Raw genomic sequence first — 18044 nt, 5'->3', positions numbered from 1 at the left:
GTGAGACAATGATAGTAAGTTCACTGTTAAGGTCATCCTCACACAGCCATGTGTGGACCAGCACCTCTAGATATCTCTTATTGCTCAGTTAAGTTTCACTAACTTGTTATAAATCCAATCACTTTAAATAATGACCTGATTAAACAGATTTTGAAAAAAGGACACTGTCCATATTTATATGTGGATTTTACAAATAAAACTGTCCAAGGAAATGATGATAAACAACCTCTAAGATATTAAAAAAAAAAGTTTTTCTTAATTTATATGAGGACTAGTTTTAGTTTTTAAACCCCAAACCATTTTGAAAATCACATTCTTTAAAGGGTAACAGTGCCATATGTTCTGAATACTAATTCATGACTCTCTTAAAGGTGAATAAAACAAAAATTATCTAAAATTCTGTCTTAGAACTTAAAAGAGCAAAATAATTTTTTTTTTTGGTTGGAAGTGAATGGCATTTCAAAAGGTATGATGACAAAAAAAGAAATCATTAATCCATTTTCTTGTACTAATGCACCATAAAGATCAAGGAACTTTGGAGGGATATGTGAATGCATCATAAAGAAATTTATCATGAACAAGGATTGCAAGATAAAATGAACAGAACCCAATCCATGTATTATATAATAGAAATGACAGGAAATCTTAGGAGTTAGTGGTCCACAGAAAAGTATCTGGACATATCCAGAGAGAGTAGACTTCTAACTGTAATTATAACTTTTGAATTACACAGTATAGGACCTATCACTTATTCTACATGGCAAACATGAAAGAGTCCATTAAGTCCAATCGATCTTTTTTAATGTTTCATTCAGAATCATTAGAGAGGTTTTAAATTCTTCGTTTATTCCTTATTTCCTTGGAGAAATCACAAGGTCAATGCAGGGTAGAGAAACCATCCTCTACACTGTTTGAGCATCAGTAGGTATCTCTACCTTGATGAGAGAAGTACAGTGTCAGCAGGTATATACTCTTTGCCTTTTATTATAACTATATCTCCAACATTTACCTGAAAGAAAACTGGGAATCGGTTAATTATCTGCATTGAAAGATCGTTACAAATATACAACCCACTGTATTTAAGCATAGAATACAGTAAAAAATGGCTACTGGAAAACAAAAACCACTTATCTACACAAAATGGCATAAAATTATCTAGGAGTGAGGCCAAGGATGGGGCAGTCCTTTAAGTTATGAACACTGTATCTTTGTTTTTATCAACTACATGACTTCTCTTAATAAATTCATCCATTTTATCCACTTAATCGACATCTCAACTTCTCAGATTCTCTCTCTATGACATAAAAATAAAAAGGAGGAATTTACCCAGTGCGATTTTTACCCTATTTAAGGAAATCTCAATGCGACCAGAAAAACCAACTTTCATACATATGATCATTACTCCTCATGATGACCTTATGAAATAGGTGTTAGTTATAATTCACAATTTAGGGAGGAAGAAATGAATCTTAGCTTCTAATTTATTTGCCTAAGATCACAGTGACTGGAAGAGCTTATACTCAAACCTCTGACTGTCTGCAAAGCCTGGTTGTGCATAAGTAAATATAGTAAAATAATACTGTATCTTAAATAAAAAAAACCAAAAAACAAAAATGCTTAATCTTTTCCTAGTTTTGCTACTTGGTAGCATTCTTGTGAGCATGGCCTAAAGACAAAGATACAATAAGGCCAGAAACTTTTTAGAAGCGATTCAAGTGATAGGCTTGTCACAGAGCTTTTAGCAAACAATATGACTCCAACTAAGTAACGACTTGACCCAGTTACACTGTAACCACTCCCATTATATCATGAAAGTGCCCTCTCTCTCAGTAGCCAAATAAACCTACATAAGTTTCAATACTTAATCAAGAGAAGAAAAGCCTTTTTTTGTTGTTGTTAGAGCCTTTTTGTTCTTTCCTCCCCTTACTCTTCCCTGAACCCCAAAATAACACTTTATTGGGGGGAAGGAGAGAACTGTCCCCTCAGTGGGAATCACAATAAAAAAATTATGTCAAAGGCAGCCCACTGTGGTCTACTTTATATACCTTGAGGAGGAACGTTGGGGAAGGTTGGAGGAAGTCTTCTAATCTATGGTCTGTATGTTGGTTATGGAAGCTCTGATTCCAAAGAGGTTTTAGCTGAAATCTGGATGATTTGAAACCGACAAATTTCCAGGGACCTTGGAATCAATCAATTCTCAAGTATAAGTAAAGTATAAATATAGCCAATGAGACATTAATATTGTTTAAATTTACCACTTTCATTACTGGGTTGAATATTATACTGAGTCTGGTTGCTTATTATAGAGTTTCTTGCTTACCGCCAACTTTTATTTCCTATTTATATAACAGCAGTTTCAATCTTTTGTCATACTTGGTACAACTATTTTCCATATGGTGCCTACTTATTTGTGGTAAATTTTGTTGTGTATTTGTTTTAAATTTTATATGATCAAATTCCAGAGACCTTGAGATCTTGCTCTTCTCCAAATATTTATTAAAGTCTTTATTCTATTTGTAGGCTTTTCAAAAACAATGTTTTAACATTTAACTTTAAGCCAGTTAGAATTTATTTTAGCATGGGATGTGACTTAGATATAAACTGCATTATTTCCTGCAACTGTGAATCTGTGATCCCAACATCATTTATTAAATAATTCTTTTTATCAATGATTTTCTTTCTTTTATCACATATTAAATGGGCTTTACTTCAGAGCATCCCAGTCCCCTTTCTTCCATTCTATTTTTACTCTATTCATCCATGTCTATTTTTGCAACAGATCCACACAATTTTAATAACTTTTGCTCTCTATTTTACTCATCCCTGCACACAGTTCATTTTTCCAAAATATTCTATTTTTTCAACTGTTTATTTTTGAAATTAAGATGTATAATGTAGTCAACTCTTGAGGAAAAAGAGTAATTTCCCTGGGATTATATCAATACTTTGGAACAATTGATATTTTTAGTTTTTCTAGGAATAGGACATATTTGCCCACTTATGTGAATCTTGAACACCTAAAGTTTTGATGTTTTCTTTACAAAGGTCATATACATATTTTAAATTTATTTGTAAGCATCTCACATGCCACGAGGAATGAGATCTCTCTTTCACTGTATTTTTCTAACTTGATATTGCCTGCAAAGAATGCTGTTAATTTCTGAATATCTATCTTGAATTCATCACTGAACCAACTTTTATTATTCTAGTTAATTAAGTATCTAATCCAAACTGTTAAGTAACATCAGCTCATTTTGGTTGGGTGACTTTTGGTAACACTTTAAATTTTATCCCTTTGCCTCTTAAAGTGGGATGCCCAGGTAAGGTGTGGCATTGATCTTCAAGACCACTGAGAATACTAAGATTATGGGTAATCATGGGCTGGTAATATTATTTGTCTGTGAAAAATTGGAAGAGTTACAGTAATCCACTCAATCTTGAAATAATGAAAAAAAAAAAAAGACATCAGGAAAATAGGATGTTCTAACAAGTTAATTTTAGAGTGAAGTTTTGGATGCTTATCTCCTGACTTTGCTTATTTTCTGAACAAGCACTCTGGGTAAGATGGTAAGAAAATGATACATCAATTTATTAGGATATGTGTTTATGCTAATTACCCAAACAAACCTACTCAATGAAACACATTTGTAATACAATTTATCATACTCGATTACATCCTACCAGTCTTCTAAAATGTTTAAATCCACAAGTCCCAAAGAAGAGCATAAAGGAAACTTTTTTTGAAACAGTTTTTTGAGCTTTCTCATTTTTTACCTTGCTTCTCAGAGAAGTGACTATGACAGAAATAAGGAAAGCACAATCAAGGTATTTTCCTCTTTGTTACTTTTATGTCAAAGACCAGAGAGAGAGAGTAGCGAGTTTCCAAACATCCAGAAAGGGAGATGTCAATCTCTATTTGGCCAGTGATTTAAAATCAACAAAAATGCAATTAACTGAGAGGGAATCCTATTCCCTGCAGGGATACAAGGTAACTATGTACATCACAGGGTAGAATTAAGGGCATAGCCTTTAACCTGCTAGGAAATACTGGAGGGCAAGTACACTGACTGTGTCACACCTTGGAGGTTCCCAGCAATCTCAGAAAACAAAATCCCTCGGGGAGAGTGGCCTTGCCTCCAAAAGTCTCACCAAGTCACAAATATTCGCCTGTGAATGACCAGAGTTCATGGTCTTCCAGAACTAAGGGAGAACTAGTAACAATTGCTTACCTTTTGAAACTGAGGTCTGAAAAACACCTAGATAACACTTGAAATTATGACTCAGCTCACTAACCACGTTACACGTCCTGTGAGCATATTAATTTCTTGATATTATGAAAATGATTTCCCCGCTCATTAGAAAATGATGTTTAGTTAGTAAGCTTTTTTTTTTTTAAAGGAATTAGCAGGGTGTAGTCATAATACATGAATTTGAAATCAAATTTGCAAATGAAATATTAGAACTCTGATTTTTATTTTTACTTGGACAGTAGATGATTAAAGCAAAAAGTTTCAACACAAAACAGTTCATGGTTAATGAAAACAATACTCAAAATTATACTATGAAAAACAAAGAGTTCCAAATATTACTTTTTAAGTCTTTCTAGTAAATTGCAGAATTATTAAATGGAAGTGACTAATTGGAAGAATCCATGTATGTTTACAACATTAATTACTAAATAGCTTTCATATTAGAATTGACATTTGTTTATATTATATACAAAAATTACATCTATTAGAGTACACATCTATGCAATTCTTCTGGAACAAAATAAAAATCAATGCATACCTTTTCCCAGTGCACAATTTCCCAAGCACCATTTCTCAAAACTGGAAAGAGAAAAGGTGACATTTTTAACATTTTTACTACTTCCCAAAAGCCTGCTTCTGAGGAAACGATCATTTTAAGTGGATAGCCTCAAAAAAATTAACTTGCAGCAATTTTTACAGGTTTAAAAATTAATTATGACTGCAAAGATGTATAAAATTATACCAAGAATTAGAAACAACCTATGCACATTTTAGATCCCACAGTGAAACACTGCTCACAGAGGGCAATCTCATTGGTGCTACAAGGGCTTTCTTCAGTACATAGAAGAATTACAGGCCACAGCTGGAGAAGGAAGCCACAAAAATGATGTGAAAAGGAAGTGACAAGCTTAAAAAACATCTCAGAAGCCATAACAGTAGCAATGTTTAAAATAAAAAAAAAAAAAAAGGATTTACAAGCACAGGAGAAATAGATTTCAAATTGGTTAGTAGTAACAACACACAAACAGATAAGGAATCTGCACCTTTAGTTTTAGGATAATGCAAAATTGCAGAAGTTTCCGTATTTGGTTTACAGAGAAGAAATGAAAGAAGAGGATTACTATTAAATTACGATACAGGGGTCTTTTATTAGGGTTTCATTACTGTGCCACAGCAGCAGAGTTGCTCAGTCCACCTTTTTTCCCTTCCCTACTAGGGGTCTGTGGCATAATACTGAATATAACAAAAGACGCTAAAAGGTAAAATGAACAGTAAAGACAATAACGTGAGGTAGAAAGCACAGCACTTAGTACTTAAGAAAAGGAATAAGTCAAGTTTGGTCCACAAATTATCCTGACAGTAAATTTCATCGGGGCAAAACTAGTATTTGCTCTGGAAACAGCATGGTCCCTGGCACAAAGTAGCCACTCAGTAAATATTTGCAGGATGAATAATTTATAGGTATAAAACATTAGGTTCAGTTTCTTTTGATATTAGAAAAGTTGAAGCCTGAGCCCTCCGAAGTAAATTACAATGATAATTATCTCCAAAACGTTAAATAGCAAATCTAACATTAATGACATACCAACTGGTCTTGTGGTCAGTATTATAAATTATTTTAATGTAAATGCAATCTTTTTTTTCAAAATTCTTGAACACAGGGCTGTCTTATTCATTTTCCCACAGAACCTCCATAGCAAAACTCCTAGCACCGAATACACTCCAGTGCTTGTTAACCAAATGAATAAGTGCAACAATGACTATCCTACAGTGAGTTTTGGTGAATCAACTTCATTAAGTTAAAAAAAAGAATAATTCCAAGTTGGAGCACTAACACTAAAATAGTTCCAATAAAATATCTCTACCTATAACTTTTACTTTAAAGTTTAGAATTTTTACAGTATCATACAGTTATGGGTCAAGGATCGGAACCATAGGCATCCAAAAGTGACCAGTATATTCTAATACACAAAACTCGAATCCCTGCAGAGTTTACCAAATGATCCCAGGAATAAACCTGCTCTTTGATGCTGTTCCCTGAGCATGAGAGGGTCAGGGCATGAGAAAAGAGTAAAAAGCCCTGGGTTTATAGATGTTGTCTGTCATTGCTTAGCAGTGTCTTCCTCAAAAGTAGCTGTTATAAAGAATAAATGAGAGCACTCTGCCCTTTAATGGCTTACCCCAGTAGCTATAATATATAAGTACTCAACAAAGACAGCTAGCCAAGTGCTGCTCTGATTGACCATAACCAAGATGAACTGATGCTGTAAATAATGGTGCTAAATTTTGCAGTACTTTAAATTAGAAGAATACTGTTCAATAGTAGCTACAGCCCTTCACTGCCATTTATTTTCTTCTGATTCTATCTCATATTAGTTAACACTCCCCTCAATTGCAACACTTAAGTTTTTAAAAACTCAGTGTCCACTATTTCTACAACCGAGAGTTGGCATGAAAACGAAGACGTCAGCTTATCCGGAAAGCTCAGAAGGTCAGTCAATTCCCGCCTGTGCTTGGAGCAGAGAGGGGTGGCCGCCTCTTTCCAGGGGGCTCACTGTTTTATCACCACATTCATGGTTTCCTGCTGCTTCACTCCCAGTCTGCCTCCCTTATTTAGGGCAACTGTCTGGCTCACGCTTCCCAGGTTTTCTTTTGTTAATTGAGGCATAACAAATGGTACAGATCTTAAGTGTTTTGTCCAGTGAGTTCTGAAAATTGTAAACACTTGTGACTCCACCACTCACAACAAGATATAGAATTCCAGAAAGATCCCTCATGCTCCTTTAAAATCCATCCCTCCATCCTCAGAGGCAAATATAAATTAGTCACCATAGATTAGTCTTGCATTTCATATACACTGACTCATACCGTATGTATCTGAGATTCTGTTTGTAAGTGATGAATCACTAAATTCTACACCTGAAGCTAATATTACACTGTATGTTAACTGGAATTTAAATAAAAATTTGAGGGAAAAAAATACACGTATTTCTCCTTAAAGTAAAAAAAAAAAAAGACTTGACTTTTCTCAATTAAATTAACATGGTGCTATAGTAAATACATTTCTAGACTCTATTTATTTTATTGATCACTTTGCATATTGTCACATCAATATACACCATCTTGATTATTCTAACTTTATGGTAAGTTTTGAAATTAGGTAAGTCCTCCACTTCATACTTTTTAAATACTGTTTTGGCTATTCTAAGTTCTTTGCATTTCCATATAAATTTTAGAGTCAAATCATTAATTTTTGTGATTTGGGATTTTGATTTGGGGTGAGTCAATTCATGGACAAGCTGTATCTCTGTATTTATTTACATCTTCATTAACTTCTCTCAGATATATGTTTAACTTTCTCTCAAAACTTTCAGATTCCCATTTACAGTGGATGGGTCTTTCATTAGATTTATTTATTGATATTTGATAACTTTTTCTTATATTTTAAATGGTATTTTTACTCCATTCCCCACTGGTTATTGGTAGTATATAGAAATGGATTACACTTTCATACAATGACCTTGTCATCTTACAATTTTTTTAAATTCATTTATTAGTTTGGGTAGGGTTTTCTTGTTTTTGTAGCAATATACTTCCTAAGAAACTTAAATTCCTCTCATTAACGATGCTGTATTGTGATTTGGATTGGCTTTATTATGCTCATCTGCCTCACTGTTAATCTCTTTACTTTTTACACTCTTCTGCAAAAAAAATTTTTTTGAAAATCAGGAACAATTTTTTAAAGATTTTATTTTTTGAGAGACAGAGAGAGAAAACATGAGCAGGGGGAAGAGCAAAGGGAGAGAGAAGCAGACTCCCCACTGAGCAGGGAGCCTGATGTGGGGCTCGATCCCAGGACCCTGGGATCATGACCTGAGCCAAAGGCAGATGCTTAACTGACTGAGCCACCCAGGTGCTCCAGAAAATCAGGAATAATTTTTACTACTAAAAATGTCCTGTTGATTTTATGCCCCAAGCATCTCAAATTCTGCCAAATTGTATCTCCTCCACCGTCACCAATACCAGCACTTCTACTTCAAGCAACCATCATGTCCTAGCTAGCCTGACGACTAGTTTCTCACATTCACTCTTGATCTCTTTCACATTAATTTCTACAGTATAGCTGTAGTGACTATACATAATGATTTTACATATATGTATCAATCCACATATCCTTACACACATACACACACATATGCAAATTAGGTCATCCCTTGCTCAAAACTCTTCAACTGTCTCCTCTTGGCTCATAAAATAAATCCAAGCATCTAGAAGGCCCTTGATTAGCAGCTCCTGCCTACTCTCTACTATCACCTCCTGCCTCTGCCTCTGCCTCCTCCCCATGCCTTCTGTGTGAAAGCAACATGCGCTTTCCTGCCTCAAAATCCTCTGCATGTTTCCATGACTGGAACACTCTTTCCCTCCACCCTCACCTAGATAACTCCTACATAAACTCTGGATCTTCAGCTTTCAGGGGACATTTAGTGAAGCCCACTCCTTTCCCACTACCCTCAAGTCTAAATAAGCTTCCTGCACTTTTTCCTTCAGAGCACTTAAGGCAGTTTTACTATATATTTAGTTGAGAGACGATATGTAAGGGCCATCTTCTGCCCCAGACTGTAAGATCTGTGACAATGGGAACATTCTCTATTCTGTTCACTGCTCAGTTCCCAGTATTACAACACAGTGATGCAAAGGTGCTCAGTGAATTCTTGCTGGATGAAAAGCTGGATCTAATGGTGTGTTTGGGACCATATGAAGCCACAAGAACAGTTACATAGATTTACTCAAGATACAACCCTGTCTCCCAGTAGGTCCCATGTTAAGAACAACATACACACAATGTTTTAAAAAAATAGCTATATAGAAAAACATGTTGGCAATTCCTCAAAAAGTTAAGCACCGAGCTACCATGACCCAGAAATTCCACAACTAAGTATATATCCGAGAGAACCAAAAACATATGTTCACAGGAGAACTTGTACACAAATATTTATTGTAGCATTATTCACAATAGCCAAAAAGTAGAAACCACCCAAATTCCATCAATTAATGAATGGTTAAATAAAATGAGGTACATCCAAATGATGGAATATTATTCAGTCATAAAAAGGAATGAAATGCTGATACATGCTACAACATGAATGAATCCTGAAGTTTAACTGAAAAGAACCAGACAAAAAAGGCCACACATCATGTGATCCCATTTGTATAAAATATCTGGAGTAGACAAATTCATAGATACAGAATGTAGATTAATGGATGTCAGGGGCTCGTGGAAGAGGGGTGTGGGGATTGAATGCTTACATATATGGGTCTCTTTGGGTTGATGAAAATGTTCTGGAATCAGTGATGATGGGTCTATAACTTTGAATACACGAAAAAACATTGAAATGTATACTTGAAAATAATGACTTTATAGCAAGTGAATTATAACTCAATAAAAACAGCTACATAAAAAGATGCCAATGAACTACTTAAACATTTGCTTAAAAATAGACTTCTCAGTTTTGTAAGTTCCTAAAATGATTCCAGTGGGAGCAGTTAGAAATGTTTATATAACCATCGGACACACTAACATGAATGTCCTATGATGTCAGCTCCAGGCCACCTCTTCTAGATCTGTAATCTCACTAGCTCTCCTAGGGGCACCTGGGTGGCTCAGTCAGTCAAGCTCCGGCCTCCTGTTCTCAGCTCAGGTCATGATCTCAGGGTCCTGGGATTGAGCCCCGCACCCCATGGTCTCTGCACTCAGTGGGGAGTCTGCTCGAGGATTCTCTCTCTCTGCTCCTCTCTCCACTTATGCTACGATAAATAAATCAATCTTAAAAAAATAATAAACTAGCCCTCCTTGAAATGCTGCCACTTTGCAGCTGTTTGTTAGTTCACATCTAAAAATAGCCCGAACCACTCTACTGGGTTTCCCTGAACAAGATGGAAGTGTCATAACAGGCTTCCCAAACTCAGCAGAGCACACCAGGGAGTCCTCGCTCCACTAACAAGGGTGGAAACCTGTGGTACTTTTCGCAGAACCATGGAAAACAATCCTTCAAATCTGCTTCATGTCTCCATTCTCCCTCCCTGCTGCTCCTTTCCCCTCAACTTTGCTCCCATCTTTTTTTTTTTTTTTTAAGATTTTATTTACTTATGGGGCGCCTGGGTGGCTCAGTTGGTTGAGCGACTGCCTTCGGCTCAGGTCATGATCCCGGAGTCCTGGGATCGAGTCCCGCATCGGGCTCCCTGCTCAGCGGGGAGTCTGCTTCTCCCTCTGACCCTCTTCCCTCTCGTGCTGTCTCTCATTCTCTCTCTCAAATAAATAAATAAAATCTTTTTAAAAAAAAGATTTTATTTACTTATTTGACAGAGAGCGTGCGTGCATGCGTGCACAAGTAGGCAGAGTGGCAGCAGAGGGAGAAGCAGGCAGGGGCACAGGGAGCCTGATGTGGGGCTTGATCCTAGGATGCTTAGCCAACTGAGCCACCCAGGTGCCCCCATCTCTTCTTTCTGCACATTTGAACCGATCTACCTCCTTCCCCTAACTGACCTTCCTGCACTTCCCTCTCTCTCAATTCACCCACCCTCCTATATTATCTCCTAGGGACTCTCTGCCTCCACCCAAACATTTCCTGAAAATTCACTGTTGAGGCGATCCATGAGAAATGTGGCTTGCTGCAAAAATTTACAGGGCGAAGAAACTTTTATTTTTTATTATTTTTTAGAGATTTTATTTTTTATTTAGAGTGCGCATGAGCAAGGGGAGGAGCGGAGGGAGAGGGACAGAGAGAATCTCAAGCAGACTATATGCTGAGCCCTGAACCAGAGGTGGGGCTTAATCTCAGGACCTTGAGATCACGACCTGAGCTAAATCATGAGTCTGACACATGATTGAACCACCAGGTGCCCCTAAGAAACTTTTAAATACATAACAGTGGACAATGTTTTCTATCAAAAACAAAGTCAATGCATGTTTGTAACAAGCCAAATAGAGCTATATAACAGGAAAGCTGACATCCTCTCATCTCATGTCACTTTTTTTTTTAAAAAAGATTTTATTTATTTATTTGAGAGAGAGAGAGAGAGAGCATGAGCAGGGGGAGGGGCAGAGGGAGAGGGAGAAGCAGACTCCCCACTCAGTGGCGAACCCAACACAGGGCTCGATCCCAGGACCCTGAGATTATGACCTGAGCTGAAGTCAGATGTTCAACTGACTGAGGCACCCAGGAGCCCCTCATGGCACCTTCTTAATGTAAGGAATACTAACTGATGTGTCCTCACATACCTTTCTCTAGACAAACATGAACATACGGACTTTTGTTTTCTTTCCTCTAAAAATTTACTTCTCGACAGCCTGGTTTTCCTCTTAACATGTCATAGATGCTTTCAGGACAAAGCAGAGATGACCCAGTTTTGAAAAACCACCCACTATATAGACCATCCATTACAATGAGTCAGATAACTGAACAGTTTCATAAGACTCTATAGGATACATCCACAAAAAGCTTCATCAAAGTAGAGGATATAATACAGCAGGAAAAGGAAAGCACAGGGGTCTGAGAAACTTCCAGGCACATTTCCCCAGGACTGTTCCCCAGGAATTTCATCCCATTCACCTAGGATGTGTATTTTGAATCTCCACGGTATGTACGATAAATCTTAATTTCAAGGAAGCCTGGGGAAAAGTTTCCAAGGGGTCTTTTATAGCCCCAATTAGTCAAGGCAGACTATATAACAGGTTACACCAAGTAAGCCATCAATCTATACACATCCTTAAACTAAGTAGAGAAGCTGGTCTCGGGTGCCACCAGCAGAGTTTCAAACCCTTTTCAGTACATTATAAATCACCAGCTAGTCCATCTTGTTCTGCTCTTGGCCAGGTCCCAGAGATAAGCACAGAGCTATTCCAGTCCAGCTGTGAAACAACTGTTTTACACAAAAGCTATATCATAATGTATTCAACTATCTTCCGATTAATGGGAATTCTGACTTCCATTTTTTTTCTCCCACCTCAAACAACACTGGAATATATTTATATGACTGTATTCTATAGGACAGGATCCTAAAAGGGGCATTGCTGGCTCTAGGGCATTTGTATTTGAACTTTTATCAGATATAACCAGATTACTTCCCTAAGAACCACCTGCAGTCCATACTCTCACTAGCAATGTATGAAGTTCCACGGACTATAAACCCAAAGCACAAATTGTTATCAGTCATTTGACTTTCATCCATCAATGGGTATTGATTCATTCCAAAGGTTACAGTGGCCTGGACTAATTAAAGTGTAAATTACCTCTATGTCTCTACACTGAGTTAGGATCCTAACCAAGTAACAGTAACCTTTCTTTGAATGTACCACAGACTCTCACTGCTCAACTGGTGGTCCAGGGACCACCATCAGCATCACCTGAGGCTCGTAAGAACTGAGAATAGGTTTTTATCCTCTTCTGCCTCCTTTCCTTTGTTCTTGAAATATAAAACAAGAACCCAGAAATAAAGACTGGAAGCGCATGGCTTCTTCAAACTGGAGGCTAGACCCATCTTAGGATATAGGAAATAACAGAATTCTGGTGAAGTTAAAAATCAGCTCACAACATATAAAGGTTTCTGTGTACAAAATCAAGGCTTGAATACTGGCCAAGGATAAAAGTCAATCACATAACTCACAGTTGTTTTTACTTCGGAAATGGTTCCTAAACATCCAGCCATACAACAATTAAAATAAGCCATATCACATGTATTATGCTGGTGACTAAAATATCAACACAGTTATTTTTAATAACTGACCTCCTCTGACCCAGCTCCAACCAGGTTGAGAGGAAGCGAGAAATTATGCTGGGTCGTTTTCTGAGCTTTTAGCTTTCTTGAGCCAAAAAGTACACCTATTTCACACCTGTAGACTATTAGAGTTCAAGAGGTGTTCCGTAAAGATGATTAGGGATGCCTGGTGGAGGGGACTGAGAGTGAGCTATGGCAGAATTATGAGAATGGCCTGTCCTTTGGTGCTTTAACAGCTCTTTCTTTTAAATGCAAAACTCCTCTGTCTGCTGTTCCAGCCAAACACACCTGCTACAGTTTTCACCCAGCTAATTAGTCTGACAGTACGCAGAGGAGAGCTCAGACTTTGAACAAATACTTCAAATGTCACCTGTTTTTACTTAGCAGTATATACTTAACAGCTTTGTTGTAATGGGTTTCTTTTTTGAAATGAAAACAGTCTGTTAGAGTCCCTTGGGAGTTCCCTAATCAAAGGCCCCGGAGAAACTGGCAGTCTCTCAGGACTCAATCAAACGTTGCACAGGGCCAGGTGCTCACTTAGAATCTAATACCGGCTTCTCAGAGAGAAGCTGTCACCACTGCAAATCAAAGAGTCCACCATGGGGCTATTACTGAAAGAATCACTGGGGTGCCATTCCTGGGCAAGCATACCACATCTTGAAGTGGGTAACAAGAGGCAAGTTATCCAGAAGGTTGATGGGCACTCCCGATGTCACAGAGGACAGAGAAACCACAGCAAAGGTGGTACACTCCAGTTCTTACCTGGTTGTAAGCATTGAAGGGGAGCTTTAGTGCACTGAGAAGGATAGGGCAGAGCTGAGACCATGGCTTTGAAGTTGGCAAAGAAAGAAAACCATCATACCATATTAAAGCATCAATTCATTCACTATGTAGACCCTTGCATCCTATAGAGAATTGTAAGGCAGAAACCTTTTGTGGCAAACACTGAGGTTGCACAAAACTCTCCTCTGTGAATTTACATATAAAAGTCAAGTTATGCACTGGGTGTTATACGCAAACAATGAATCATGGAACACGACATCAAAAACTAATGATGTACTGTATGGTGACTAACAATAAAAAAATAAATAAAAGTCAACTTAAACGATGATCTGCTTAGAGTCTACCAACAAAAAAGAAGGATGGAAATTTCTGAATTCCGCTCTTGTCCATATTCTTTATTTTTTTTTTAAAGATTTTATTTATTTATTTGAGAGAGAGAGAATGAGAGACAGAGAGCATGAGAGGGAGGAGGGTCAGAGGGAGAAGCAGACCCCCTGCTGAGCAGGGAGCCCGATGCGGGACTCGATCCAGGGACTCCAGGATCATGACCTGAGCCGAAGGCAGTCGCTTAACCAACTGAGCCACCCAGGCGCCCCTCTTGTCCATATTCTATATATGGCTTTTCAGTTAGTTGATACTACTTCCATCACCTCATTTATGAAACTTTTAACAATGCGCCAGCCTCACTAGAAGCATCTGCATCGCTGAGAGTTTCCTAAGAATGAACTTCTGACAGGGCGCCTGGGTGGCTCAGTCAGTTAAGCATCTACCTTTGGCTCTGGTCATGATCCTGAGGTTCTGGGATCGAGCCCCATGTCTGGCTCCCCACTCAGTCGGGAGTCCGCTTCTCCCTCTCCCTCTGTCCCCCCCCCCTCCGGCCCCTCACTCTTGCATTCTCTCTCTTGCTCTCTCTCAAATAAAGAAAATCTTTTTTTTTTAAGGTGTTTTTTTTTTTAAAGATTTATTTATTTGAGAGAGAGAGAATGAGAGAGAGCAAGCACAAGAGAGGGGGGAGGGTCAGAGGGAGAAGCAGACTCCCTGCCGAGCAGGGAGCCCGATGCGGGACTCAATCCCGGGACTCCAGGACCATGACCTGAGCCGAAGGCAGTCGCTTAACCAACTGAGCCACCCAGGCGCCCTCAAATAAAGAAAATCTTAAAAAAAAAAAAATAAAAAGAATGAAATCCTGGGGCCCTGGGGAGGCCTGTAGAAACTCTATGGGTGTGTCCAGGAAGCTGTTTTTGAATGAGTGACTTATAAAAACAAAAATATGGGTGAGATGACATGATCAGAGTACAAGGGTCAGCAATCCCCTTTTCTCAAAATGTTTTTCCTCAGTCCTGCCCCCAGAGTCATGAATCATTCGCTTTTTTCTTCACTGAATCGAATAATTCCTTGAAGGAAAGATCTCCCTGCACTGCCTCAGCAATCAGTCATTCCGCAATTCCTGAAACCGGGCTTTGGTTCCCTCGGCTCTGCTGGGGCTCTGTCGCTTAGAGCTGGAGCTCCTGTGAAGAATCGTGACTTCTTAAATGCTGGACATAGTGGGTGTCCCAGTCTAACTTGGCAGCATTTGGTGCTTGACGAGATTCTCCTTTGCCGAGTCCAGTTGGATCTGTCTGCTGTGCATTTTCCTTTGCCTGCCCATCATCACTGCTCTAGCCCCCCTCCCTGGTTAATCCAAAGTCACTCTCTCTGCTCCTCACAACTCCCCCTCTCCACACAGCTGTCAAATTCTTCTTTCAGAAGTACAACTAGGAACACAGCCACACTCTTCACTAATTCCTTCCAACTTCTCTACTCTGGTTGTCAAAAGCCTCCAAAAAAGGACCCTAACTTGCCTTCCTATCCCTGCTTCCATTGCTCCGTGACAGGTATTTTACATTCTGGCCAAAATAGACTATTTGCTATTCCCAGGATACATTTCATGCCTTCTCACCTCCTCCTGAATCACTCACTGCTACCATCCCAATAGCTCTATTTCCTGAAAAGCCCACTCATCCTTCATGGACCTCAAAAAGGACATTTTGGAATTCCTACCTCTCTTGTTTGGCCCCTTCTAGCTGTTCTATCCTGCAACATAGTATTAGTGAGCATCTTCTCTCTCTGCCAGATCCTAATTTCATGGAGGAAAAGAATGCAGCCTGGTTTCTTTCTGCGTTTTCTGTACTGGGTCTTCCACAAGGTAGATGTTCATTGAGGACTTAAGTGAAATAACTAATGCTCAGAGTCACACCTGTTTTTCCTTTCTTACTTTAACAATGGCCCTAAATTTCCTCAGTGGGTTTCTGCTCCTCACTTTGCAACTTTTATTCATGGGACAAATGAAAGACAATCTGGGCTTCGATTTCCCCTCAAATAAATGCAGGCTCCGTCCAGAGCTACTGTTGAAAATACCAAACCAGTTAAATTTATACAACCCTAAGATCTTTGCAATAATTTGAAAACATTAACAATCTTGTAAGTGTCTAAAAACATGATTTAGGCCATACAGGTGCTCAATTCTTAAGCCTAATGTTTAAGATCATGGAAACAGTACTCCCTAAGAACTATTTGATGACGCCCATGTGGCAGAGCATCTGTTCAGGCCTACAGGATGGATCCGATGTGGGGATACCTCTAGGGAGACACACAGGCAGTGCCCTGACTTTTTCAATACACAGGAAACTGGTGCTATCCCAAGTCCCTTAGCATGGAATGAAGTCCTCCAGAAGGATTCAGCCTTTAATAGGTCGTTTCAGGCTTACCATCCTCAAACAGTCCACCCAGGCCAACTCTACACCTTTCTCACAAAGGGCTTTAAGGGCGAACTGGTTTCTCATGGGAGAGAGGTAACTATGTGCCCCGCAGGGAAGCAGCCTCCTTACTGGCTATCAGTGACCACCACTTCACTTCCACTTCCAAGAAGGCTGAGGTAGCTCCAGCGCAGGAAGACAGAGCTAAAGATGAGATCTGGTATTTTTAGGTACATGTTTCATTGCTGCTGTCCTTTTCTCAATTAAAACAGAGAAAAACAGCTTTATTAAAAACTGACTCTGATGTCTGCTATGTAATAAAGCAAGGTATGAAACAATCTAACTAGTAATTAATGGTGGTCCTCGTTCAACTATGGCATGAAAGCAGGTGACTGATGGGCTGCCAGGAACCACAGGTTATCTCCCATCTATTCTCACTGGTGGAATGTATACACATGATCCTTCAGGGAAGATCCAAACCTGGGATTTTTTTTAAAAAAAGCAAAGCTATTCCATTAGGGGGCATTTTTAACTTTAATTTTTAAGATCCTCAATATCTTTTATAGTCTGCACCTGAGCCCCATCTTTTCCCGGGCCTCTGCATTGTGATTTTATGTGAAACTACCATTCCACTTGAAATATTGGCACACTAGCCATAATAGCACACTTCATGAAAAAAATATAAATATATATTTATAATTTAAAAAGAGAACTGCTCAACCACTATCATAGATTTGACAGAGATTATCTTCAATTTACATATTACAATGATAATAATGAATTTACAATTTACAAATTCCTGCAGAGATAAATTTGGCAAAACAACCCAGATGAGGGAGAACAGGGAGAGACTGCCCCTAGTGTGTGTGTAGAAACATGGAGAGAGATATATCAAATACTCTGAGTTCAAATATTGAGGAAGAAATCAGAGAACATGAAGGTAAGTTTAGATGCAAAGAAAACCAGGGCATTCTGAATTTGGCAGTGCTCTGGAGCTTTGGGTAATGGAAGTGATAAGTAGACACAGTACCGTGTTCATAGGAGGCAAAGTGATGATATGATGACTTCAACAGAGAAGGTAAAGAGACAGCAAAAGCTTCCATCACATTAGCATTTTATCAGTGCTTGCAAAACAGTCTCAGATACAGTATTGTGAAAACACTGCCTTTCGTCTTGTTTACACCGCAGATGATGAATTTTCAAAAAGTCTCCTTTCATTTCTAGTCTCTTCTTGCTTTTTTGTCTGTACTCAAGTATCTATATGGAGAGTGATTCATTCACCCATACAGGCGTCTGGGCTAAGAGATTTGGGGAATACCAAGATGAGTATGAGGAATCACCTACCTAGTACACGCAAACCATCATGTGAGAAAAACATGGGAGCCCAGAGAAGCAATCACAATTCATTGGGAGGAGTGAACCACAATACTCAAGGACTCACTCATACTCCCTGGACTTCTGACCATCAATTTGCTCTGCTCTCCCTCAGCAGGTAGGTCCT

At 38.7% G+C, this 18044-nt stretch overlaps 1 protein-coding gene across 5 annotated transcripts in view; it reads right to left on the bottom strand.

The window, feature by feature from the left end:
- The window catches only part of ATP8A1 (ATPase phospholipid transporting 8A1), a 218574-nt gene that overhangs the window by 154105 nt on the left and 46425 nt on the right, over positions 1 to 18044 (bottom strand). For 3 of the 5 annotated variants that reach the window (XM_035005062.1, XM_035005059.1, XM_035005060.1), the window contains exon 6: positions 4789 to 4829. In XM_035005062.1, coding sequence (XP_034860953.1) covers positions 4789 to 4829 — 41 coding nt within the window. Of the gene's footprint in view, positions 1 to 935; positions 1010 to 4788; positions 4917 to 18044 lie in introns of those variants that run through there. The other 2 variants (XM_035005058.1, XM_035005061.1) reach the window with 2 other exon arrangements.

This window comes from Mirounga leonina, unplaced genomic scaffold (genome assembly GCF_011800145.1).
Source record: "Mirounga leonina isolate KUSES-001 unplaced genomic scaffold, KU_Mleo_1.0 Mir_129, whole genome shotgun sequence".
Classification (NCBI taxonomy): Eukaryota; Metazoa; Chordata; class Mammalia; order Carnivora; family Phocidae; genus Mirounga; species Mirounga leonina.
The sequence above is the reverse complement of the archived record's forward strand: the minus strand, read 5'-3'. Positions and strand labels throughout refer to the sequence as shown.